At 47.1% G+C, this 26,224-nt stretch overlaps 1 protein-coding gene and 1 long non-coding RNA gene across 8 annotated transcripts in view; one reads left to right on the top strand and one right to left on the bottom strand.

Annotated features, from left to right (window-relative positions):
• The window catches only part of Tpd52 (tumor protein D52), an 89,193-nt gene that overhangs the window by 36,613 nt on the left and 26,356 nt on the right, over window positions 1–26,224 (top strand). The window contains exon 1 of one of the 7 annotated variants that reach the window (XM_048419987.3): window positions 20,195–20,444. The exons of 4 other annotated variants lie outside the window; for them this stretch is intronic. In XM_048419987.3, the coding sequence (XP_048275944.1) occupies window positions 20,309–20,444 (136 nt within the window). In that variant the 5' untranslated portion in view covers window positions 20,195–20,308. Of the gene's footprint in view, window positions 1–20,194; window positions 20,445–26,224 lie in introns of those variants that run through there. 2 more of the 7 variants (XM_085677379.2, XM_048419988.3) reach the window with 2 other exon arrangements.
• Window positions 2,281–21,092, bottom strand: LOC146891499 (uncharacterized). The gene is made up of 3 exons (XR_014997397.2): window positions 20,926–21,092; window positions 11,099–11,174; window positions 2,281–3,132 (listed from the first exon to the last, which is right to left on the bottom strand). It is a non-coding gene; the product is annotated as an uncharacterized LOC146891499 (long non-coding RNA).

Raw genomic sequence — 26,224 nt, 5'->3', positions numbered from 1 at the left:
CTTTCTATCCCAGTTTTCCAACCTCTTCAGTGCTGGAGACGGTAGGCTTCATATTTCTCAGTTCCCTGATTGGGAAGCTGTTAGTACTGTCAGCTCAGAAGCAGTGGCTGTGGCCTACAAACACAGACTCCATGTTCCAGCACGACAGTAGCTTTTGGAAGCTGAAATACGTTGGTGGGAGCAGAAGATGGGTGGATCACAGTAAAGCAAGGAAGTCTCTGCTGTTTGTTTTAGGGATCTAGGGGCCTTCTTAGCCTCTGGGTCAGTGGACGCTAGAAGTCTGTCACAAGCTTGTTAGGTGACATACAGGCTGATGTGTCTATGTAGGGCCAAGATGGCTCCCACCCGCAGCAGTCTGGGCTACTACAAAGCACAGTCTCTCCAGCACCCTCTTTTTCTTTGCTTTGGCTTTTCTAGACGGAATTTCTCTGTGTAGCTTTGGAACCTGTCCTGGAACTTGTGCTGTAGACTAGGATGGCCTCGAACTCACAGAGTTCCGCCTGCCTCCGCCTGCTTCCGCCTGCCTCTGCCTCCCGAGTGCTGGGATTAAAAACACCTCTTAAGATAATTCTGACGCAGATGGTAGAGAAGGTGCTGTCTTAGTTACTTTTCTATTGCTGTGACAAACACTGTGATCAAGGCAACCTATAAAAGAAATCATTTAATTTGGGGGCACACAGTTCCAGAGGATGTGAGTTCATGACCATCACCGCAGCATGGAGTGTGGCAGCAGGCAGGTGGGCATGGTACTGAAACAGTAGCTAGAGCTTACATTGGAGAGAGAGAGAGAGAGAGAGAGAGAGAGAGAGAGAGAGAGAGAGAGAAAGGGAGGGGGGAAGAGGGAGGGAGAGAGGAAGGGAGGGAGGGAGGGGAAGGGAGAGAAAGAGAGAAAGGGAGGGAGGGAGAGGGAGGGAGGGAGAGAGAGAGAGAGAGAGAGAGAGAGAGAGAGAGAGAGAGAGAGAACACTAGCCTGGGAATGGTGTGAACTTTTGAAACCTCAAAGCCCACCCTTAGTGATATCTCTTTCAAGGCCACACCTCCTAACCTTTCCAAAGGTTACTGGGGACCAAGTATGCAAATATATGAGCCTATGGGGGCCATTCTCATTCCAACCACCCTAGGTATAATAGGCCCTCAGGTTCCCTGCTTACCAAAACTTGGCTAGGAAGGTTGCTCTGTTGCTTATAAAGAAACAGATAATGCAGCATGTTGGCCCCAATTGTGGGAACGACGCAAGCAAGGGCTCTTTCATCAGCTTGCAGTCTCAGTCCGCAGCGCAGTGGAAATGCTGCCGTCAGGCCTCAGTGCACTCACTGCATCATTTCTGCTGGGTACCTGGGAGACTTTATCAGCAAGCTTTACATGTAGGTAGCTCCGGAGCCTCTGGTGTTGGGAAGAACCGCAGTTCCTGTACCCGTGACAAAAGACGGGCTGCTCCGTGCTCTGACCTCTCCCTCAGCGTGACTCCTGAACTTTGAGGACACTGGAAGCTAAACACTCTCATCTTGGAGGCTAAAGCTTAGCTCTGCGGTGCTCTCCTTCAGCCCTTTACAGGTAGCTTTGTGACAGCCCGGCACCCCTCGCCAGTTCCGAGAAACATGCCGGGTGAATTCACTGCTGTCTGAATTGGGTTGTGTACAAACTCAGGCAGCCATGGTGCCACTTAATGTAATCTCAAGAAACTGCTGCTGTTGGCTGACACTTGGCCCATGATTGTATTTGCGTGGTTGCAACACTTTTATAGGAAGATAAACTCATGCAGATCACAAAGTTACATGCCTGGCCAGTGCTTCACACGCAGTTTATAGCTGCTGTCCTTGTTTCTAAATAGCTATAGCAGGCATGATATAAAATTAAATGATCAGTGAAATAGCCACTTCTCTCTCCGTGTGTGTGTGTGTGTGTGTGTGTGTGTGTGTGTGTGTTATATGTGTTGGAGGCCAGATGTCGACATTAGGTGTCATCACTTTTTTATTTCAGGCGAGGTCTCTCTTTGAGTCTGCAGCTTGCCAGCCATTTTGACTAGGTTGGCTGGTTATCAAGTCAACCCCCACCCCTGCCCCACAATCGGCCTTTCTCTGCCCCTCACCCCAGCACTGGGGTTACTGACACATGCTGCTTTGCCTAGCTTTTTATATGGGTGCTGGGGACCTGAATTCATGTGCTCATGCTTGAGCATCAAGTCCTTTGCCCGCCGAGTCATTGCCTGTAATAGGCCCGGCCGCCCGGCTAGCTTTACCCGAAATAATTACACGGAAACTGTATTCTTTTAAACACTGCCTGGCCCATTACCTTCAGCCTCTTATTGGGTAACTCTCACATATTGATTCAACCCATTTCTAATAATCTGTATATCACCGTGAGGTCGTGGCTTACCGGGAAAGATTCAGCATGTCTGACCTGGCGGCTGGTTCCATGGTGGTGGCTCTCTGCCTCTGCCTGACTCTGCTTCTTTCTCCCAGCATTCTGTTCTGTCTACACCACCCACCTATGTTCTGACCTATCAGGCCAAGCAGTTTCTTTATTAATTAACCAACGAAAGCAACAGAAATACAGAAGACCCACCTACATTAGTTGCCCCAGCCCAGAAGAGCCGCTGACCGTGTGCAGGAGGTAGGGTTTACACTGTCTGTGGTGCCATTGATTATATATGACATAGTTTATAAGGAAACAGTTCTTATTATTTATTTCCTATGTTTGGATGACTTCCTCAGCCTGACTTCCTGCCATGGCTTCTGGTCCTCCATTCTCCACCGTCTTGTGATAACACGACTTAGTAGAAGCTTAAATTGCTCGGGTGGTGTTATTCTTTGCTAGGTTCTCCATGCCGGGCTTCCTAAGAATGCTTCCGCTGTCCTTTAGGTATTCCCGTTTGCACTGTCGGCACCAACTCCTGGGACAGTTTCTGCCGAGTCCCATTGGAACTGAAGAGGGGATTTAGCCAAGACCTGAGTTTGGTGGCGTGGGAAGAAGTGTCGTCAGGCAGAGCAAGGGATTGGTAATGCTCTTTGACGTAGTGGATGTGTCCCAGCACAGACACACAGCATGGTGACTGCTCCTCAGAGAGTGGACCGCTGAGGTGGCTCAGTGGGTGAAGTCCCAGACGACACCCTGATTAGATCTCAGGAATCCCTAGGTGGGAGAAGAGAAGTAACTCCATATGTGAACCATGGAATGTAGACACACACACACATACCTTATGCGTGCACGCATCTTCCCTCTCCTTTATATAGGCTGCCACCAGAAGGTGTGACCCGGATGTAAGGGGAATTTTCCCACCTCAAGAGACTCAGATTTAAGGTGGATCTTTCTATCTCAACAGATCTGAAACAAAGGCATCTTCCCTCTTGGAAATACCTGGATTAAAAGTGGGTCTTCCAATTTCAAATGATTTAATTAAGGAAAAATCCCTCAGAGGTGTGTCCAACTGTTTGGGTTTTTGTTAACTCCAGAGGTGGACAAGTTGACAACCAAGAACAGCAACCACAGAGAGCTGACCACTGAGGACTAGTGATTTTGAATGCCGTATTTTATCTTAGTGGCACTGTATAAAGTGTGCATGGCTGCTCCAGTTTTACAAGTCCCGGGAGAAAGGGCCAGAGTGCAGGTCACAAGCCTAGCAGGTGCTGAAGCTAAGATTTGAACTCTACACTTAGTTCTTCTGGGTCTCCATGGAAGGCGCTGTGCCTGGTGATTGCAATACCCTGAGCGCTGCACACAAAGGATGCACTCAGAAAGAACAGAGGAGCTCTGCCCACTCGTCACCCTTTGCCTTTCTTTTCTTCCAGCTGTGAAAGGCCGTCCTCTTTTGAGGGGGTGAGGTGTAGTATGGAGCGCGGGGCCCCTTGTTCCATCCCGCCCAGCTAGCTTACACTCGAAATAATTACGCAGAAACTGTATTCATTGAAATACTGCCTGGCCCATTAGCTCTAGCCTCTTATTGGCTAATTCTCACACCTTGATCCAACCCATTTCTGATAATCTGTGTAGCACCACGAGGTCGTGGCTAACTGGGAAAGATTCTAACCTACTTCCGTCTTGGGCCGGAACTTCATGGTGTCTGCCTGTCTGTCCTTCTTTCTCCCAGCGTTCAGTTCTCTTTTCCCCACCTACCTAAGTTTCTGCTCTATCAAAAGGTCAAGGCAGTCTCTTTATTCAACCAACGAAAGCAACACATAAACAGAAGAACCCCCTACACAGTGAGGTGCCTGTGAGAGAGACGGCCTCACTATGTAACCCTGGCAGGCTTGGAGTTGGCTCTGTAGACCAGACTGGCCTTGAACTCGCAGCGATTCCCCTGGCTCCCTAGAGCTGGGATTAAAGGTTTATGCCACCATGCCTGTGATGTTTGGTGTTTTTGCTGGGGTCTCGACATGTGTTTTGAATGTCCACATTGTCTGCTCTACCTGTTCTGAGGTCTGTGCTGGACCGGTTGCGTGCTCCAGTCCGTGCTCGTATTTACCTTAGGATTTTCTAGTTTAAGCCCATACTTTTATCTGATTCTAAGCGTGTGTTTTGAGGGGTGCATGCAGCTGTGTTCCTTTGCATGCGGAAAACGCTCTTCCCAACACCATTACCTGAGAAAACAATTTTTCCTCATTGGATTGTTTTAGCATCATGTCAAATATCAGATGACCACAGGTTTCTTTGTACTCGGTTCTAGGGCACCGATCTGTATGTTTATTTTATAGTCACACTTTCTACTCCTGATTATTTATTGTATTAAGTCTTGACAGTTAATACTGTCAACTTGATAGGATCTAGAATCATCTATGAGGCAAGCCTCTGGCCACACCTGTGAGGGATCATCTAGATTGGTTTTAACTGAGGAGACAAGCCTAGCTTCACCTTAACTGTGGGGACACTGTTCCCTAAGCTTGACTATTGGGTGGAATTAAATGGCAGACTAATCCTCCCCCCACCCACTCCATGCAACGTGACTGGTTGTTTCATGTTCTTTTCATGTGACTTCTCTTCTGTGATAACTATACCTTTGACCCCTAAGCGAAAAAAATCTTGGTGGTGGTGGTGGTTCTTGACTTGAGTCCCAGTGCTTTGCAGCCAAAGGTAGCTGGATCTCTGAGTTTGAGGCCAGCCTGGGCTACATAGTGAATTCCAAGACAGTCAGGGCTACACAAGGAAATGGTGTCTCTGGAATGAATGAATGAATGAATGAATGAAGGCCTTGCTTTTTTGTCAGGTGTTATTGCATGTGCAACAACAAAACAAAACACAATACATAGTGTGAATTTTCTAATTTATTATTTTTATAGCTTGTTTTGGCTGTTGGAGTCCCTTGAACTTGCAAATGAATTTTAGAATCAACTTTCAATTGCTGCAGAATAATTAGTGGGGTCCTGGTATAGTAGGACTAGTTCTCTTAGGAGGTTGAGGCAGGACAATCTAAAATTGAGAGTCAGCCTGGGATGAGTACTGAGAACTTCCCTCAGCCCCCAACATCAGCTGGTATTTTCATGGTTCACATTGATTCTGAAAACAGTTTTACAGTGTTGCATTAATGGTTTTAGGTTTTCAGATCTATGAACATGGCACACTTTCCTTTTTGGTAGACTGTCTTTAATTTTTTCATGTTTATAGTTTTCAGGGATTAAGTTCTGGTTTTCTGTTGTTAAATGCATTTTTCAGTTATTTGGCATATTGTATTTTTATCTTATTTTCTAATTATTTACTGCTAGTGAATGGCTACATAATAGGGTTTTTTGAGTCTTATTCTTGTATCTTGTAAACACATTGAACTTGCTTATAAGTTCCAGTAGTTCTCTATTGAATTCTTTAGTTGTTCCATAAACAGAATCATGTTATTTATAAATAGAGATGTTTTTCCTTTGCCCTTCATTTCATTTTCTTACCTGAGTGTCCTGGCTAATACCTTCACTGTCATTTTGAAGAGGGATGCTGAGAACTATGTATTCAGGAAGCAGAGGCAAGTGTATCTCTGTGAGTTCAAGGTCAGCCTGGTCAGTCAGAGCTACACAGTGAGACCATGGCATTCATATTCATCTGTGTGTGTTGAGAGCGGTCAGTCTGTGGCTGACTCTAAGGGGATGTCACCTGAGATGACTTTCATCTGTCTGTAAAAGATGCTAGTTAGTTCATCTGCATTCCTCGGATGAATGTGAACCTCACACAACACAACGGCCTTTTTTCCACCACAGAGGAGATTCTCGTGGTATAGTGAGGATCACCTTGAACTCCTCATTCCCTTGCCTCTGTCTTCCAAGTGCTGGGATTACAGGTGTTTACAGATACATCTGGCCATATGATTATTATTAAAATAGTATTCCTAGATGGCTTACTAGTATTTTGTTGAGGTTTTTATGTCTATAGTTGCCAGCCACACTAGTTTCTAGACTCTCTCTCTCTCTCTCTCTCTCTCTGTGTGTGTGTGTGTGTGTGTGAGAGAGAGAGAGAGAGAGAGAGAGAGAGAGAGAGAGAGGTATTTGGTTCTTGTAGTTATTGGCCTCTCAGACTGAGTTCTGGTTAATGCTGCCTGATGTTTGATTTTATTTATTTATTTTTTAAACACCTGTGAAGAATTGGTATTCATTCCTCTTTCACCAGTGGAGCCATCTGGGACTGGGGTTTTCCTTGTGGATGGTTTTCAAATCTTGTTAAAAAGGTTTTCAGATTATTCTTAGGTCATTGTAGGGAGTTGGTGTTTTTCTGGCGTTGGCTCGGGTCATTTCCGCCCTCCGATTGTTGACATACACTTATCACACTATCACACTACTTTAGAGCCCATTCAAGTCTCTGTGGCTGGCAATAGGACGGCTCTTCTCCTTCACGATGCTGGGTTCACTTGACTTAGAAGCCCTTCTACTTTAAGGATCTTAGAATTGACTCAGCAGTCAAGAGCTTACTGCTCTTCCAGAGGACCCGAATTCCGTTCCCAGTTGTGAACAGCTCACTTCCTGTAACTCCAGCTCCAGGGGATCTGATGCCCTCTTCTGGCCTCCATTGGCATATCCACTTATGTGCACCCCCCCATATACACATAATTAAATATAACTGAAAAATAAATTATGAAAGCCTTTTTCTTTTGAGATCTTGTGCAACGCTCTCTCCTCTTTCTGTTCTCCTGTTTCCTTGAGACAGATCTCACTATGTATGTAGAGCAGCCTTTCGTTCTTACTATCTCAGCATTCCCCGTGCTAAGGTAACAGGTATGTTCCATCCACCAGGTCTGCCTCTAACTCAGTCTTTTTCTCCTTCTTCCTGAGACAGAGTTTCTCTGCATAGTCCTGGCTGCCCTGGAACTTACTAGGTAGATCAGTCTGGCCTTGAACTCCCGAGTGCTGGGATCGAATGTGTGCACCACGACTGCCCGACTCTAACTCTTTCTCAAAGATCATACGGCATTCTTTCAATCATCTGTTAAGGACTGTTGTCTTAGTTAGGGTTACTATTGCAGTGATGAACCACCATAACCAGAGCAAGTTGGGGTGGGGAGGGGTTTATTTTTGGCTGGTGCTTCTGCATCAGAGTTCATCATGAAAGGAAGCCAGGACAGAACTCAAACAGGCCAGGATCCTAGAGGCAGGAGCTTCTGCAGAGGCCATGGAGGGTGCTGCTTACTGGTTTGCTCTACATGGTTTTTTATCAGCCTGCTTACCCAGGACCACCGGCCCAGGGGTGGCACCACCCACAATGGTCTGGGCCCTCCCCCATCAATCACTAATGTAAGAAAATGCCCCCCAGGCTTGCACACAAGCCCATCTTATGGAGGGAGGCATTTTCTTAACTGAGTTCCCTACTTTCAGACCACTGTAGCTTGTATCATATTGACATAAAACTTGGCAGCACAGCTGACTTTATATATATATATATATATATATATATATATATATGACCACATATATATGAATATATATATGCGTTTAGTTCCTTTTGACATAGTCGGGCAGTTTTGCCATACGGAAGTTTTTGTTGTTTGACGTGAGCAGGCTGCCAGCGTTTCCGGCCTCTGGACTGGCATCAGGTCCATGTTGCCAGCAGCATTCTTTGCTGCCCTAAGTTAGGCTCTTTGAAGACTCCAGAAAACAATGTGATTTCCCTCAGGTGCTGGGTTCTGCTGCCTTCTTAGAGAGTGGCAAAGCAGAAAAGGCTATGTTTAGGAGATGCAGTAGCCAGGCAGGGTTTAATCTGTGTCTCTGTGCTCCACAGGGAGCTGGTTTATAACATGTGGTGTTTACTCAGGGCTGGGGGTGCATTGATGCAATTCCATCACTGGAGAGGCTGAGGCCAGCTCCTGTGATCTGAGGCTACCCTGATTTACTTGGTGAGTATCAGAGACATAGCAAAACTTTGTCTTAATAAACCCAAATCAACCAGGTGGTAGTGGCACATGCCATTAATCCCAGCACTCGGAAAGCAGAGGAAGATGGATGTCTATGAGTTCTAGGCCAGTCTAGTCTATAGAGTGAATTCCAGGACAGCCAGAGCTACACGGAGAAACCCTGTCTCGAAAAACAATAATAAAGGTTAAAAAAAAAAAAAACATTGTAAACCCAAAGCACCCACCCAGCCTGTTAATCTAGTGTTTGTCTTCTCAGCAGTGATGGTCCTTCAGCTCCCCACTGACTCTCGCTGGCTGAGGTTCTTCCCCCATACCCCCTGCTGTTCTGACCTCTTCTTCCCTCTCCTTGCACATCCAGAGACCCTGAAGGCCACGAGTCTTGTTGAAAAAGTACACATCACCTCAGCTTCTCTTCCCTTCAGGAGGCACGGACCCGTGGCGTATCCACTGAGGAGATCAGATAGGCTTATGCGATCTCTAGGTTGGTGGACATTCTGTGTCAAGTCTAGTGTTGGTGCATGGATTGCTGATCTTTTGTTCAGTGCAGCCCTCTGGTAGGATGGGTAGCGTCTGCTTACACGTGGTTAAAATGGTGTATGTGAAAGAAACTTTGAAAAGAGCAAAGGGAGTACAGGTGACCGGCGCCTGGCCTGGACAACGGGCAGCCATTCTGTAGAAGACAGTGTCTCAAATCCCTTGGTAATGTCTTTGGAGGAAATACAGTGCAACCATGCCGCAGGGCAGTATGGGAAGGTAGCATTTGGGGTAGACTCTTTAGGCTCCAGTTCAAGTGGTCACACACAGGAGCCTATAGGGGACATCTCACATTCAAACACCTCCTTTATGGAGTCTGCAGAAATAGATGTACTGCTTTTACAATCCCCTGCCCCTCCTCCCTTACGTATCCTCCCTACCCCCAGTCTCCCAACCCCAGGCATCCAGATGATCAGGACTGAGTTTTCTTATGGTCGCTACACTTTTGCTTCTTCCAGAGTGTTGGGATAGTATAGTAAGATGGGCTTCTCTTGCTTAGTAATACCGTTAACCGTTCCTTCATACAGCTTTTCATGATTCGATGGCCCCTTCCTCTTCAGTACTCATTAATATTCCCTTGTCTGTTCATTGCTATAGATATTACCTGTTCATTTTCTGGAAGACACCTTGGTGTCAACTGTGTGCAACTGAGGGTGGCCCTGACTAAAGGTTCAGGGAGCGTGGGTGCTCTCAGCCCATTTGGTCAGGCATCTAGGACCGTGAGTGTGGGGTGGAAGCAGGTCTACTCTTTCTGTTCACAGCATCTGTTGTCTTGGTGACACTGTCCTCCTCCCCTATGACAACCTGACCAGCTCTGCCTCTGCCAGGGGGAGGCTCTTCACAGGAAACAGCCCTATAAATCTGGGAGAGGGTTTATAATTCTTAACAGCACATCTTGTCAAGGTTGCTGGCCTCCCCTTCCTCCTGGACCATGTTGTACTGATTTGTTCTGTCTGGTGGTGTGAATGACGGCCTCTATTCTCTCTGTCTCTGTCTCTCTCTCAGTTTTTTTTTTATTTTTATTTTTTTGAGATAAAGTCTCAGTATATAGCTCATGTTGTCCCTGAACTCATTATGTAGACTGTGCTGGCTTCAATATCACAGAGATCCTCCTACCTCTCACAACCAAGTGCTGGGATTAAAGCGTGTGCTGGCTTCAATATCACAGAGATCCTCCTACCTCTCACAACCAAGTGCTGGGATTAAAGCGTGTGCTGCTATGCCAGGGCTACCTCAACTCTCTTGTGAGCCTTTGCGTTTCACTTTTGTATTGTGGCAGAATGTGTGTAGCTCAATACTTTTGATTCTAGCTATGTGGTAATTCATCAGCATTTAGAATTTTATCTTTGGGCAGCCAACACCACTATGTTCATCTTGGGATAAGATCATTTTAGAAGAGAAATTTACAAAAATCAACCTGAAAATCTATATGTCTATTAGACTTAAATTAGGTTTTTCTATAGTAATAGTCTCTAAAAGCTCAGTGCTTTTATAGACAGTCTTTGTTAACATATATATCTTTATCTTTGGGCTGAGCTCTAGTCCCCTGGCAGCCGCAGGAGAAACTGGGTAATGTAGTTTTGCTGTTTAGTCACATGGCAACATCTAGGTTCAGGGGATAGTGGGTAATGTAGTCTAGCTGTGTGGTCACATGGCCACGTCTAGCTGCAAGGGAAAGAACAGCATGAGAGGGTATTGGTTAGGTCCCTGAGTAGGGTTCTTAGCCATATTAGGTAAGACGATTGTGCACACATTGTCGCCTTTGATGGATCACGTGACTTCCATTAGCAGTTTCTTAGTTCTTGATGCTTTTTGGGAAAGTGATTCTTTTTTCTTAAAAAAAGTTCTTATTACCGTGTGTGCATGGAGTGTGTGTGCATGCGTGTGTGTGTGTGTGTGTGTGCGTGTGCGTGTGCGTGTGTGTGTGTGTGTGTGTGTGTAGGTGAGAGGACAGTTTGCAGAAATTGCTCCCTCTTTTCACCTTTGTGAGTTCTGGGCTAACACACGGCATCAAGCTTTAAAGCAAGCACTTTACCTGCTAAGCCATCCTGCTGGCCTCATGAGAGCATTTTTCTACATTATGCAACCTCCTTACCCAATATGGTAGTACAGAGAGAGATTTAATACGGAGAGAGATTTCTGTAATAAATTAGGCCTACCAGTTTGTCTTGGGGTTCTATTGCTGTGAAGAGACACCATGACCATGACAACTCTTATAAAGGAAAACATTTAATTGGGGTGGCTTACAGTTTCAGAGGTTCAGTCCATGATCATCACGGTGTGATATGGTGGCGCACAGGCAGACATGGTGCTGGAGAAGGACCTAAGGCAACAGGAGTTGGTCTGAGACTTTGGGTATGACTTGAGCATATATGAGACTTCAAAGCCCACCCCCACAGTGACACACTTCCTCCAACAAGGCCACACCTACTCCAACAGAGCCACACCTCCTTACAGTTCCATTCCTTATGCGTTTATGGGAGCCAATTATACCCAAACTCCCACACAGTTCTTTTCTATACTGTTGGGTAAATACTCACTCAATAGAGACACCGTGTAAAACTGAGGGGAGACCATCACATGTCTTCACAATAATTAACCCAGTTACGGTAGCCATATATTTTTATGATGTCAGGCCTCATGCTTTCTAGCTATGGCTTTGATAGTCTGCTTTTGTTTTGAGAAGGAAGGGGTATGGAATGTGGCCATTTCTCTACCAGAGTACAGAGAGCAGTGCTATAAAATTCAAGGCAAGACACCTTAAAAATAAAATTCAGGGATAAAGTGGTAGCTTGTCCTATGCAACTCATCCCTTTGTTTTGAGATGGTCTGATTCGACTCAGGTGGGTCTCAGTCAAGCTGGTGGTGTAGCCCAGGCTAGCCTTGAGTTCTGACCCTCCTGCCTTTCCTGGGTGCTGGGATTCCAGGTATGTGCCACTCCCCCAGACCTTGCTGTGGATTTCCCTAATGGTTGAGCCCCTGGGTATAGCCAGCCAGATTGCCACGTCTGTAGGGCTTGCTGGTATTTGCATTTTGTTGTGTCTCAGCTTGCTGGTGACTGAAGCTTGTGGTCAACATTAATTTTAAGTATAAGTGCCCACTGTTTTGAGAACTCATCCTCCTCAAGGTGGGGCACGTGAGGCTCCAGTTGACGGGAATAGCTGTCTAAGTGCCATGGAAGTTTCCCAAATGACAGGTAGGTCCACGGGCTCACTTATTCCTCTCAAGCCCAACAGCTGAGCTCCCTTTCAACTCAGTCAGCAAATTGGAAATGTTCAGCTCAGACAAAACCCTTTTTATCGCCTGCTAATCTCACTGCTGAGACCACCCTGCTCTCAAATACACCATTAATACCCTTAGACTAGCTTTCATCCCGTGTTAGTGCTGAGCTGTCGTTCTAGGCTCTTTCTTCTTTATAATTTCAGACTCCTGATTGTCACCTCGTAGGAAGGTCGGCAGCTGTCCACACAACAGTCTGTGAATCAGTATTGCAGGAGGAAACCAAACACACTGAAAACAAAACTCTCTGGCTCCAGAGCCCCTTATTTCCCAGCTGTCTGTGAGAGGGTGCGAAGTGTCTAGTGGTCCAGCTCTGCCGCAGGCCAGGTAACACGCCAGCTCACAGTAGCAGCGGTTCTGCATTGTCGCAGGCCAGGTAACACGCCAGCTCACAGTAGCAGCGGTTCTGCACTGTCGCAGGCCAGGTAACACGCCAGCTCACAGTAGCAGCCGTTCAGCAATGTTGACTGTTGCAGGCCAGGTAACACGCCAGCTCACAGTAGCAGTGGTTCAGCTTTGGAATGCCCCCACACTGCATTGGGGCAGTTTAGGTCATTGAGGGTGTGCCCTTCACGGGGATATTGGGGCTGCAGCCCTTTCTCCCACTCTGTTTCCTGGCTTTTAGTCATAAGCTGAACAGCCTTGCTTTGTCACTGTCTCACTGCAAGACGTTCTGCATTGACACAGGCCCAGAGCCCTTAAATCTCTGAACCAAAACTCTTTCCTCTAGAATTGATTATCTCAGGTATTTTGTCCTAGCTACGGGGCCCTAATCTAACAACGGAAGCACACACAGACAGTGCACCCTTCAGAGGCCATCACCTCGCGAGGTCATCTTAGTTTGTGTGAGTGCACTCTCAGATTCTCACAGACATGAAATCACCCAGGACACAGAGTGTGTCCTCCTAGGTAAGTGACACGGGAGTTATCTGAAAGGAAGTTGCATATATTAGGCCCCAGACCTATGAAGACTTTGTCTTTTCTTTCCTAAGAAGGAGGCTCTTCTCTCAGATAACTATAGAAGGGTTGTCAGTTTTATTGTATTGTGACTTTTATGAGATTTGTGGCATGTTCTTTTTTTTTTTTTTGCCTACTACTCTACACGGATCTACAGTGGGCGGTGGGAGGTTGTGTGTGGGCCGTTCTGCTGGCCGCTGGGTGGTGCTGACTGACGGCCTCGGAACTACATGCGGTGCCGGGTCGGGAATCGAACTCAGGTCCTCTCGTGGAGCGGTCGGCGCTCTGTCCCCTGAGCCATCTCTCCGGCTGGTCTTGTAGCATGTTCTAAGTTTAGTGTGTGTGTGTGTGTGAGAGAGAGAGGAGGGTATTGGCTGTATATCAAACCCAGAAACATGTACCTGGCAAGAATTCTACCACAGAGCCACATCCCCAGCTCTTGTTTTGCTTTGAGCCTGGGTCTCACTGTCTCCTTCAGACTGGCCTTTGATGTCCGTATCCCAGGTTGGTCTGAGCTCATGGTCCTTCTGCCCCTGCCTCAGGATCACAGGCCTGTGCTACCACACCTGGGCAAAGCTGTGGTATTTTCAAGTGTGTCCACGATGGCCTTTATGGAAATAGCTGTCCCCCTGATTACGGGATGAATTCTACGATTAAGTAATATTTAGTTAGCATTGGTTTAGTCTTCTTAAATACAGGTCGTTTTCACGGCCTCTGTTTATCTTTAACAGAGGTGATGGTTCCCTGAAGAATGCTTCCCTGCACCCCTCCAAGGGCTGAGTTAAATGAGTACCTTTGGGAAGCCCTGTACGCTGTCCTTGAGGTGTCTGTCTTTCAGGAGCCAGCCACCAAAGTCCCTAATTTTGAACATAGTTTTCACGTCTCTCTTTTATGTGTCTCACATTTGGAGGGAGTATTTTGACCTAATAGAGTTATACACTAATAGGTGATCAGAACCTTAATTTTCTCTGCAGTCCTTCATATCTACTGCCCTTTCTGCTTGGGACTCATTTAATGGGTTGGGCACTATCGCACACAGCACACACTTGCTCCTGTGTGTGCCTGCTCCTGGTTGACCTCGCACTGCCCTTGGGTGCCCTCTGCTGGTTCTGCTCTGTGTGCACACCCTTCTGAAGTTGTTCCACACCCGTGGGCTCTTCTTTCTTTTGGTTGGCTCCTCCCACTTTCTCTCCAGTTATGTGACTATGGATCATGCAGTGTGGCCCTCAAAACTATTTTGATGGAGCTGGGGAGATTGCTCCGTGGGTAAGAGCATTGGCTGCTCTCCCAGAGGACCCAGGTCACAACACTCTGTGACTCCAGTGCCAGGGAATCCCGTGCCCTCCCCTGCCCTCTGTGAACCATAGGCATGCACGTGGTGCAAGACATGCCTGCCAGCAAAACACTCATACACATAACATAAATAGAAATATATCTTCAAAGAAACGGCTTTGATCACTAAGTTTACTAAGAGTATATCCTTGTTGCTGAAGAGTTGGCTCAATGCTTCAGAGCAGTTGCATTTGTTAAGGACCTGGGTTCTATTGCCAGCATGGAGGGCACCGGGAATGAAACTGAAAAACATATGCCCCCATGCTAAATACATATTTCCCACCATCATGTTACCACCTGTTACTCTTCTGCACACACGTTTCTTTTAGCAAGCAAACATCCACTTGGAAGGCACTTGTATTGCTTGTGTCTCGGGGATGCTCTAAAACGAGCATCCTGTATGCGTATCATTAGTAATAGGATGCGAACGAATAAAACTTGATACGTGAGTTGGGATTTAATAGGTAAAAATATAGAGGAAAATCTAGCCTGAAAAAACATGTGTAGGAGAATTTGAGGATTAGTTCAAGAAACAGGGAAATTGATACATGTGGTGATACAGGCCTGTACTCGGAGTACAGAAGGCTGACGCAGGTCCTTCTATGCTCAAGGCCAGCCTGTGCTAGATGGTGAAACCTTGTCTCAAAAATCCAAGCATGTGCAAGGCTTGGGGTTTATGTCTTAACACTCCACACATAAAGTGACTCAAAAACTGGGGAACATCATGGTGGCTGAAACGCAGTTGAGTTGGAAAGCAGACACTCCATGGCCACTCCAGGGCCCTTGCTTTTGATTCCAAACCCAAGAGAAGAGCAGACTCTGCGGGTCACCGTAGAGCCTACTGCTGCTCCATGCAGGGCTCGCACAATGTGGTGCCCTCCCCTCGCTAACTTAGTGTCTTCCCCCGTCCTTTCCCTGTCTGCTCACTGCTTCTCGCTTCTCTCCCCTCTCCGCATGTGGAGGAAAGACTCCCTGGCCCCTCTCACCCAAACCAGCACCAGGCAGTTCAGGTTCTAGAGAATGTCACTGTATTCTGTTGCTCAGTGAGTATCAGGACAACCACTGACTGGGCTCCGTGGGTCAGGTGTCTGCTCTTAGGCATACCTCTGAACAACACTGTGTATCTGGGACATCTGTGAAACAGGACAGAGAACGGGTGGAGTCTGTGGTGGTCTCTTCTCAGACAGAGCGCATGGGCTAGGCGGTCTGGAATCTTCAGACAAGGCAGATGGGCACCCTGGGCCACAGAAACACTGCAGGCAGTGAGAAGGGGTGGCAGGGGGAGAAGGAGAGGACGCAGGGCTCACCATGGACAGCTCTCCGTGTTCCGTTACTATAATCCACGTGAGATCAGGTGTGGAGAATTTGGGGGGAAATAACGTCACAAATGCTGATTTTTTTATTGTTCAAAAAGTTTTCATAGCTGCCTACTTACTTTTTCTAATAAGCATATTTTTTTATTGATTATATTGAGCTGTATGTTTTTCTCTGCTCCCCTCCCCTTTAACCCTCTCCCATGGTCCCGATGCTCCCAATTTACTCAGGAGATCTTGACTTTTTCTATTTCCCATGTACATTAGATTTATGTATGTCTCTATTAGGTTCCTCATTGTTGTCTAGGTTCTATGGGATTGTGAATTATAGGCTAGTTTGCTTTAAGTCTAAAAGCCACTTTTGAGGGAGTACATATGATCTTTGTCTTTCTGGGTCTGGGTTACCTCACTAAATATGATGTTTTCTAGATCCATCCATTTGCCTGCAAATTTCAAGATGTCTTTTTTTTTTTTTTACTGTGTAGCATTCCATTGTATAAATGTACCCGCATTTTTCTTATCTATGTTTTGGTTGAGGGGCATTTAGGTTGTTTCCAGGTTCTGGCTATGACAAACAATGCTGCAGTGAACATAGCTGAACACATGTCCTTGTGGTACAATTGAGCATCTTTTGTGTATATATATCCAAAAGTGGTATTTCTGGGTCATGAGGAAGATTGTTTCCTAATTTTCTGAGAAATCACTACACTGACATCCAAAGGGACTGTACCAGTTTACATTCCCATCAGCAATGTAGGAGTGTCAAGTGCTGATTTTTAAAGGAGTTTTGGGACAGCTCTGTGGAAATTTCCACTGCATGGGGCCAAGTCTTCCTTGGGCCAGTTAGCCACACAGGAAACAAAAAGACCTGCTGTGTCCTGGAGACTTCCCTGTTCCTTCCTGGATGATCGTAGGATCCTCTCTGCATGTTCTTTCCTGTCCCTGCTGTCTGTCTCCATTGCATTGTATGCTTCCTTTCCAAAGTGGCCTTTATAACATTGAACAGTCCTTCATTTATCTGTCATTTCCATCCATCTCTTTGTCCATCCGTCCATCTGTCCATCCGTCCGTCCATCCATCCATCCATCCAGCCCAGGGCTGCACACATGATAGGCCAGTGCTTTCTACTCAGCTACACCCCATCTCCTAATATTTACTTTTGCTGCTTCATAACCCCCAAGTTTGAAAAGAAAGTACATAGTGAATGTAAAGGTTCATCATTCCGCTTTTTTTTAAACTGGTTGATTCCCAAGCTACATTTCTGTTCTTTCATTTTTTTCAACACCACCCCCCCTCCGCCCAACTAGAAATTGAATCTGCCATTCGAGGAACCCACCCCTGTTTTTCTTCAGGCTGTTTTCAATGTTCTCAAGGCTGGACCATCTGGACTAGGTCTCTGAGGTAATAGGAAGGAGAATTGTTTCCCTGAGCTGGGATTCAAAACCCAGACCTAAAAATGGACTTGGCAGGTAGAGAGTCAGGCTTTAAGACAGTTACATAGAGCTTAACCCTCATATTTGAAAACAAGGGTGTTTTTATTCATCGCCCATGAGAAGCCTCATATCCAGGGCAGGGTCAGCAGAGAGTAGAGGTCTCTCTATAGGGTGCGGCTGTAGAGATGAGGTCTGGCCGGCAGCTGAATGCTTCCCACACGTGTGCTGTGCCTGGGGAAGGGTGGCAAGCCCAGGAGGAACTTCCGAGAGGAGGCCAAGGCCTGAAGGACTGACGATGTCAGCCTGCAGCAAGGCCTGCAGGACCCCTGGTGTCAGCCTGCAGCAACAAAGTGCCGCACTTTGGTGCTGGATGCAGCTTGAAGGTCACCAGGGGGGTGGGGCGTGACCTGCAGTGGGCTGGCCAGAAATGAGGTGGCAGCTTGGGTTGCCTCTGTGGCAGTGTTAGTTAACCCTTAAACAGCTGTGGCCCCAGAGAGGTGATAGCAGACACTCTCTGGCAGTGTCCTTTCCAGGGGCACAACTCTGACTGTGTCCTGTCAGAGTGAATGACATCACGGACTGCAGCAAACCTGGTTTTGCACAGCATCCCACTAATAGCCTGAGCTGGCCTGAAACTCGTTATTTAGCCCATGCTAGCCTTTAATTAGTGGGAATCCTCCTGTTCAGCTTCTCGGATTCTAGGATTACAAGTATGAGCTATTGTGCCTGGCTGCGAGAGTTCATTATTTCAATTAATATTTAAAAAGTATTTAATCAGTTTCAAATATAAAACAAACAAACAAACAGCATTTGTAGCTGCCAAAGTTTTGGTATCTTTAAGAATGAAACTAGATATTTTTGTTAAAAACAAACTCTTAAAAAGTTGAAATAAGACAAAGGTGTTCCGACACTAGCCAAAAGGAACAGAAAAGAAAATTAATCATAAATTGAGATGAATATAGATAGATTTTTGTACACTAGGCATACAATGAATTTTTTGCTAGTAGTTAAAACATTTTGGGTTTGGGGGCCAGAGGGCTGACCCAGGGGTTAAGAGGACCCAGGTTCAGTTCCCAGAATGAACACACTGGCTTATGCTGTCTGGCATTCCAGGTCCAGGGGATCTGTAGCCTGTTCTGACCCCGGGGTTCCCGCGAGCATGCGCAGCTGTAGCCTGTTCTGACCCCGGGGGTTCCCGCGAGCATGCGCAGCTGTAGCCTGTTCTGACCCCCCGGGGTTCCCGCGAGCATGCGCAGCTGATGTTTACACTCAAGCCCACACCTAAATTACATAAAACACTTCTGGATCTATAGCTGCTTTTCAGAGATTATACATATATTTCAGAGATTATGCACTGGAGCTTGAAAAGGTATGATTACTTGTTTGTTTTAGTGTTGTTCAGTTAGTATTTTGTTGTTTTGAGACGCAGTCTCTCACTATAGTTCAAGCTTGCTTTGTGGCAATTCTCCTGTCTCAGGTTCCCGAGTGTTGTGATTATGGCATGAACCACCGTGCCTGACTTTACATATTTCCCCTTCTTTTTCTTGTTTTTTTTCTTTCTCTTTTGCTTCACTCCACCTCTCCTCCCTCCCTTTTCTCCTCTCTCCCCCTCCCTTCCTTATCCCCCCCCCCTCCCAAAACAGACAGGGTTTCTCTGTATAGCTCTGGCTGTCCTGGAATTCACTTTGTAGACCAAGCTGGCCTTGAACTTGGAGAACCTCTTGCCTCTGCCTTCTAAGTCCTGGGACTAAAGGCGTGCGCAATCACCACCACCTGCCGTATTTCCCCCTTTTAACACTAGTTCCAGCAAGGGCTTGGAGGGCTGTTGGGACCACCGCAAAGGCCTTTGTGAGTATGGAAAGAGTCTACCTAGAAGCCTGTGATGGAGGAAATGAACTTGGTGTTTGAAAAGTTTTACAAGTTCACCATGGCTCCCTCCCACCATGGCTGCCAGGTGGGTGTGCTAAAGGAAGCTTTTTTTTTTTTTTTTGTAGAACCCCCACAGGGGGTTATGACCTTACATAAATGAAGAAGGTGCCGGAGCACAGAGAAAGGACAGGGGTAGCATAGGGGATCACCAGGGGAGCACATGGGGGGAGCACAGGGGAGCATAGGGGATCACCAGGGGAGCATAGGGGATCACCGGGGGAGCACGGGGGAGCATAGGGGATCACCAGGGGAGCATAGGGGATCACCAGGGGAGCACGGGGGAGCATAGGGGATCACCAGGGGAGCACATGGGGGAGCACAGGGAGAGCATAGGGAATCACCAGGGGAGCACATGGGGGAGCACAGGGAGAGCATAGGGAATCACCAGGGGAGCACATGGGGGAGCACAGGGGGGAACATAGGGGATCACCAGGGGAGCACAGGGGAGCACAACAGCACAGTGGAAATGCAGGGGGAGCACAGGGGAGCACAACAGAGCACAGTGGGAATATAGGGGAGCACAGAAGGAACTAACTCTACCTTCAGAGCGGCTTCATGTCTTTTCAGTGCGCCATTCCAAAAAGAGTCAGATTAAAATTTTGACAGACAGTGACTTGGATTCTGCTTTAGAAAAAGTGAAGGTAGGAATTTAGCTTTGCTTTTGTATCATGTTATGCTCAGAAAGCTGGTTGCTAACCCGGGACCCCAGGCTTTCGGAATCCTGTGATATAGGGTGCAAGGAAAGTGTGGCCCGGATGGCATTTGCTGGAGATTACTGACAGATAATCCTTCCTTGCCCTAGAAGATTAAGTCTGCCTAGTGAGGATGTGGTCAGCTGACCAGTCTAAAAAAAATGTTTTGAAAAAAATAATCCTGCCATTATCTAGTGTTTGTCCTTCTGAGTGGGGCTGCAGAGCGGGTCCTCCTTTGTGTACAGAGCAAAGCGACACGCCCTCCACCCAGGTTGTTCTTTGTCCATTGAAATTGGCAGCAGGTGGTGAGTAGGCCCTCCAAAGGGTGCTGGGAGGAGCCATTAAAAGATCTGCTTGTGAGGGTGTGAAGCCACACCTGGGCCAGAGCTGGGCGGGACTCCAAACACCAGTTCTTTCCCTCACCGGGGCTGCACGGTGCCAGGGGACCCGTGGCCCAGGCGTGCCAGACCTGAGGAGCAGTTCCAGGCAGCCGCAGCGCCATGCTTTCTGTCTTCCTCTGGAATGGATTCTAGAGATACGGATCTGTATGAGGACTACCGCTCCCCGTTTGACTTCGATTCCGGAGTGAACAAAAACTACCTCTACTTGTCTCCCAGAGGGAACACGTCACCGCCTGGTTCGCCTAGGCAGAGCTTTGGTAACTATTGGTTTTGTATAGTTCTGTTTCCTATGATTGGACCATATGTGACTTGGGGTTCACCTGACTTCCAGATTAGTGTGAAAGTGGACCAAGGTGCTGCCATGCTCTGACTAATCACCCTGTTTTGGTTCAGCACGGAGAGGCAGTTGGTTGCTAACTATGGAGAGTGGGACGTTGGATTTTAAAGCTGGTCCCATTTCTGTGCTCTTCAGAGGTTTGTGGATGCATAAATGATAGCAAATGGTGCGGAGCTGATGACATATGGAGGGGTCTGAAGACCCTGGGTTCGAATAACCTGCACAGTTCTAAAATCGGGCTCGTTTGTCTTGGTGAAGGATGCTTAGGCATCCACAACACTCAGCCTCATTCAAGAGCTGGTGGTAGTTGTCCTGGATTTTGTTTTGGAAGACCAAGATCCATTTAGACAAATATCCAGACTACAGAGTATCCAGAAAGGAAAAATCAAGAATCTCCATACCATTGGAAGCAGTTGTTCCTTTCCACATGGTGGCATCAACCTGGTCACGGCCGTCAGAGTTGACTGGGTCAGGGCATCCCAAGGTAGAATCCAACAGAAATGGAGGCGAAGGTGCAGCCTCAGCCTTGCAGGGAGGATTCTACTGCTGGCCAGCGAGAGGAGACAGCTAAATAAGCTCCTCTGTATTGAGTCAAGGAAGCAGCTAGGCTTTCCCAGAAGAAGTTAATTATTTCCTTACTGTGAAGAATTGGTTACATTTTGTTCTCTTTAAGCAGTGGAGCTTGGGAAACTTAGAAAACAGTCAGTCAGGGATACAAACTGGAAGGTCTTTTGCAAACTTGACTGGGGGGGGGTTGGTAGTTGCAGACAACAGGTGTGTGCTAATGCAACATGCTTCAGCTCTTGGTTACAGTTGATTGCCACCTTCGAGATATAGTTTGGACTTTCAGAAAGTGACCATTGGTGACAGTTACAGGCAAACCCTGACCACTAGCAGTTGGCAGCTGTTAGTACTGTCTGCAGGAACATGGGTCACGAGGAAGCTTTTTTCTCATTTTCTTACTTCCCCTGTCTGTGACCCACTGGGATTTCTGGGCTTCCCAGGTACCCAGCCCTTAAAGGATGACCTTGTTCTAGCTTGTAGACTCCTGTGGATCAGAGCAGTGCCCACAGTGGGGAAGTCAGAGCTGTCAGTAACACTGTGGGAACGTGGAGAGGGCAGAGCGGCAGGTGAGCAACTTCCGGGCCTCTCAGTTCCCAGCAAGGCTTGCCTGCATCTTCTAGCTCTTGCCTGCTCTTCCTCACCTCCACTGTGTTCCTAGTAGCAAGTGTGTGGCCGCTTCTCACTGTTCTCTGCCACAGCAGCGGCAGGTGTGAGTGGCCGCGCCCTGCAAACTTCTACAAACCATCTCCGCGGTTCCTAGAAGCAGTCTGAAGCCTTTCGGGTGGTGAAATTAATGAAATTCGTTAAAAAACAAGCAAATAACTAGATCACTGAAACCCCACTCATGTGCCTATAAGTACGCGAGTTTACAAATTGAAAAGAGGGAGGGACTTGGGCTTGATCTTAAGTTTATGTGACTTTTTCCCAGTATGTACTTTCTTAATAAGCAGGTAGGTTGTGCAGGCAGAGAGGACCAATCTAAGAAGGTATCCTACTCAGACAGATTGGACGGAATCGAAACAAGAAGCTGTCCTTTGACTTGTATCCAAACACTGTCAGGAGGCAGAGGTGAAGGCAATGAGGCTCAGGCAGTGGGCAGATGTTCTTGAGTGGAGACTGGGAGCAGAGCCAGTGGCTGGATGAAAAGAGAGTTCTTATCAGGGCTAGAAGCACCTTGCAGTGTGCTTGCATCCCCTCTGGTCCTGCTGTGTTCCACTTTCCCACAGGCTCAGCAATACTCCTGCGAAGTGCTTTCAGTCTGTGGTTTGAAAACATGGATCTGTGATCCAGGGTAGAGCCTGAGAGACCAGCCTTGGGACGCTGAGCAGCCTTGGGATGCTGAGCAGAAAGGTGGTAATTTTGAGGCAAGCTTTGGCCACATAGACTTTGTTACAAACAACAAGGAAAACAGCAACTACAATAATAAATAACAGACAATAACAGCAACAATTTAGTTAAAATATAACTGAAACAAAGCAGCTGTTTGTTGAGTGGAATTGTCAGAGACTAGGACCCATCCTGGTTGGTTTGACAAATGTGGGCTCTGACGTAGGAAAGATCTTTGGTGTCCCCAGGTCTAGTTAGCCTTGCTGGCGTTCACGCTCATCTTTCGCTTCTCAAGCCAGTGGCTTGCTTTTTACTGTGCTGGGGTTCGCACAGGACCCAGTATGTGCTACCTGTTTGCTCCACCTCCAAGCTGACCCCAAAACCTCAGTTGTTTAGGGGACCACATCTTAACACCTCTGGTGCTGGGATGGGTCTTACAGAACAGGCTGACAGACAGGCATCTTTTCTGGCCAAGGATTTTACTGTGAGGGGCTTGTTGGTTTCTTTTTCTGTGCCACTGGGACACAAACATTGTAATTCCATTTTGTGTGTGTGTAAGTATGTGTCTGTGTCTGTCAGTACCATCTCTGTGTGTGTGTGTGTGTGTCAATACCATCCATGTATGTGTGTGTGTGCACACGTGCCTGTCAATACCATACGTGTGTGTGTGGGGGGGAGGGTGGCTGTCAATACCATCTGTGCCACGTTAACACCCTTCCCTGCCTTTTCCTCTTCCGTTCTAGGAGTGCTTGTGGGAATGCTTTCCTAGACACTGATTATGTGGACTCTCTTGCTCTTATGAATTTTCCAGGAAAAATCAGGAAGACACAACTCTTTAACACCTTTGGTTCTTCTAGCAGCTGCAGAAATAACGAGTAGCAAAAATAACCTGTCAGCTGGACTGGGGTTGCAGCGTCGTGGCAGAGCTAGCTTAGCCTAGCGTGCTAAGGGCCTCCGTTCGATCTCTGAGCCTGGTAGGAAGACAGTGATAATCTTGTTCTTCATGCTGTCAAAATCTGAAACTCTGAAAGGTGAAGCTGAAATTCCTTAGCTCGGAGTTTATTTCTAATTCTGCTATACTTTGATTTCTCCCATGTCTTCCCACTTCTTAGAGAAGTGGTAACTGCTTCTCACGACCTTTTTATGACTGCAGAGGTCTTAAAGAGCAAACTGTCTGTGGTTTACAGATGGAAACTGGAGTAGACATGAATTGAACTCTGTCCACGGAGAGAAAATTTAATGATAGTATCCCCAAGTTTCTCCACGGCTGACCCGTGTCTCTTGAGTGGATGGTCTCGGCTAACAGTTTTGTGTTTGGTATTTGGAGGGAGGATGGCGAAGCAGGGGAATTCACATGCTTTGAAGTAACCAGAGACTTTCTTCATCTTCCCTCTTAAAGATAAAACCCCCCTTTTAAAGATGAAAGATTTAATGAGGTCAGTTTACTGGAAGAGGGTAGTGAGTCCTTTGAAAAAAAAACAAAAAAACGACTGTGTTCTTTCTACCTGGGGGATCTTTCTTCATCCCCAGTCTGTGAAGTTTTGCGAAGTCACTCCATTCCTGAGTGAGACATTCACTTCTGTCGGAGCCCTGGGCCCGAGGACACTCTGTGGCAGGCACCCCCTCCTCTCACTTTCTCTGCTTGTCACCATTTCGCTCCCTGCTTGGCCCCCTTGCTTCCTCAGTCACCTGACATCACTCAGTTCTGCTCTTGAGGTTCCTGCTTCTGCCAGAAGAAATGGGCCATTTCTTTAGCTTCCTTTGTTCCTGACCTCCTCAACCACAAGTACCCAGTTCATTTCCCCCTAAGGTTGTATTCTCAATACAAGCTACCCATGGGGAATGACAGCCTCTGAGGGCCCAAGTCTCCATCTGTTCCTGCAGCACTGTTTCCTAGAGATGACACCTCAGTGGGCAAGTGTCTGTGTGTCCGTTCAGATCTTCAGGGGCCTTAGGTCAGTGATCTTTAGCCCGGGGCAGATTTGTGCCCTGTAGGCATTGGTTGGGGTTCCAGGCAGCTGCTGAGGTGCTCCTTGTGCAGCAGAGAGCCTCACTGTACGCGTCCTTTGGGAACTGCGGTTGTCCTGTTACTCCTTCTGTATCACTTGTGTCTCTTCAGGTAGAGCTGTTAAGTCAAAGACTGGGCCTGGAAAGTTCTAACAGGTCAGGCTGAGCCACCAGCCTCCTGTTCTCATCACAACAATTAAAGTGACATGCAGAGAAAGGTCATTTGTTCAGTGCCGTCACATTGGGAAGAACAGATGAGGTCTGGTACCCTCTCTCCGCCCCATCCTCCCATCTCCCCGTTGGGAAGAACAAATGAGGTCTGGTACCCTCTCTCCGCCCCATCCTCCTGCCTTCACATTGGAAAGAACAAATGAGGTCTGGTACATCATTCCCCCCTCCGTCCACCCTATCTTCCCATCTTCATGGTTTTGACATGAGTCTTAGGTTTAAACCTAAGATCCTGGTCTGGCCATGGCCTGACCACCACTGTCCAGCCATTGACGAATGTTTCCACTCTGTCCTGCACTGTATAAAATCTTATTTCATATCTTATTGCTTTTTTCTATATAAGTCATCTCTTCTCTAGTTTCCTTATTTTTGTACAGTGAAATATTTAAATGAAATGACCCGAGACTGTTGTTTTAGACAGGGTCTTACTGTGTAGGCCTGGTTGGCCTAAAATTCCCTATGTAGACCAGGTTGGCCTTGAGCTCACAGATACCCACTTGCCCAGCTTCTGGGATTAAAGAAGCACACCACCATGCCTGACTTTGGAATTCTTTTCCAAATGTCAAACTGTATAAAACTGGCTAAAGTTTTAGTTGTAATCATCATAGGAAATCTGAAGGGAAGCAGTCTTTGTTGCAATAAAGGGCAGTGATCTGCTGAGGTGGAGGTCCAGTTGGGGCGTGAGGCTGAACCCACCCTGTACCTTTCGTGCTGAGAAGCCCCATCATGCAACCACCCTTGCTCATGGCTAGACTGTAGAATCTAGACTCCTTAATTGAAAGACTTTAAGGTCAGGTTAGGGGTGCAACCGTGTAATGTTAACGCTCAGGAGGCTAAGGCAGGAGTCTGGGGCCAGTGTGGGTAGATGGGATAAGACACCGTTCGTGGCTGGAATTAATGGGCTATGTGGTGGGTGAGAGGCCATCTACAGGCAAAGAGAGAGCTAAAGCTTTAGTTGATCCACGACTTTAAATAAAATATTAGCCTTTGTTCTGGCGTAGGCCCCTGAGTTCTGAGGTACAGTGATAAGGAAGTGATACCAGGGCTTACAACCCGGATGTGGAGCCGGTTCAGGGCTGACTTCTTCCTGCCTGCCTTCCTGCCTCCAACACCTTCACGCTCGCTTGGACACGTTCCCACCATGCTGGAGCCAACTAGTCCCTTCTCCCTCACAAGCACACTGCAGTCTGAGACCCCGCAGGTCATGTGTTTGGTTTATAAGTTATTTTATAGGGCTGTCAAATGTTTCGAGTTGAGCTGGAAAGCAGCGTTTGCTTGTCACTCCTGTCTTTGCATTTATGCTTATTGACGATGGGTTTGGTTACATGTGATGGCTGTAATACTCTTGGGCGTATTTTTAAAGAAAGTTGAGGTTTTCCTAAAACGCTCTCAGCGTGCTGTCTGACCTGAACTGCTTCATTTAGGAACCCTGTAGCTCTGTGTCTTCTCCCACACAATGTCTGTGTTGTGCTTTGTTTAAATGAGAAGTCTGTAGAGAGATCTGGGATGATCTGAGCTACTGATGTCCAGTTTCCAGATTTCCTAATCTTACAATTGTGTGGTCTCCAGCTTAGT

This window comes from Myodes glareolus, chromosome 16 (genome assembly GCF_982192425.1).
Source record: "Myodes glareolus chromosome 16, mMyoGla1.1, whole genome shotgun sequence".
Taxonomy (NCBI): domain Eukaryota; kingdom Metazoa; phylum Chordata; class Mammalia; order Rodentia; family Cricetidae; genus Myodes; species Myodes glareolus.
Note: the sequence above shows the minus strand (reverse complement) of the source record. Positions and strands in the feature narration are given on the sequence as shown.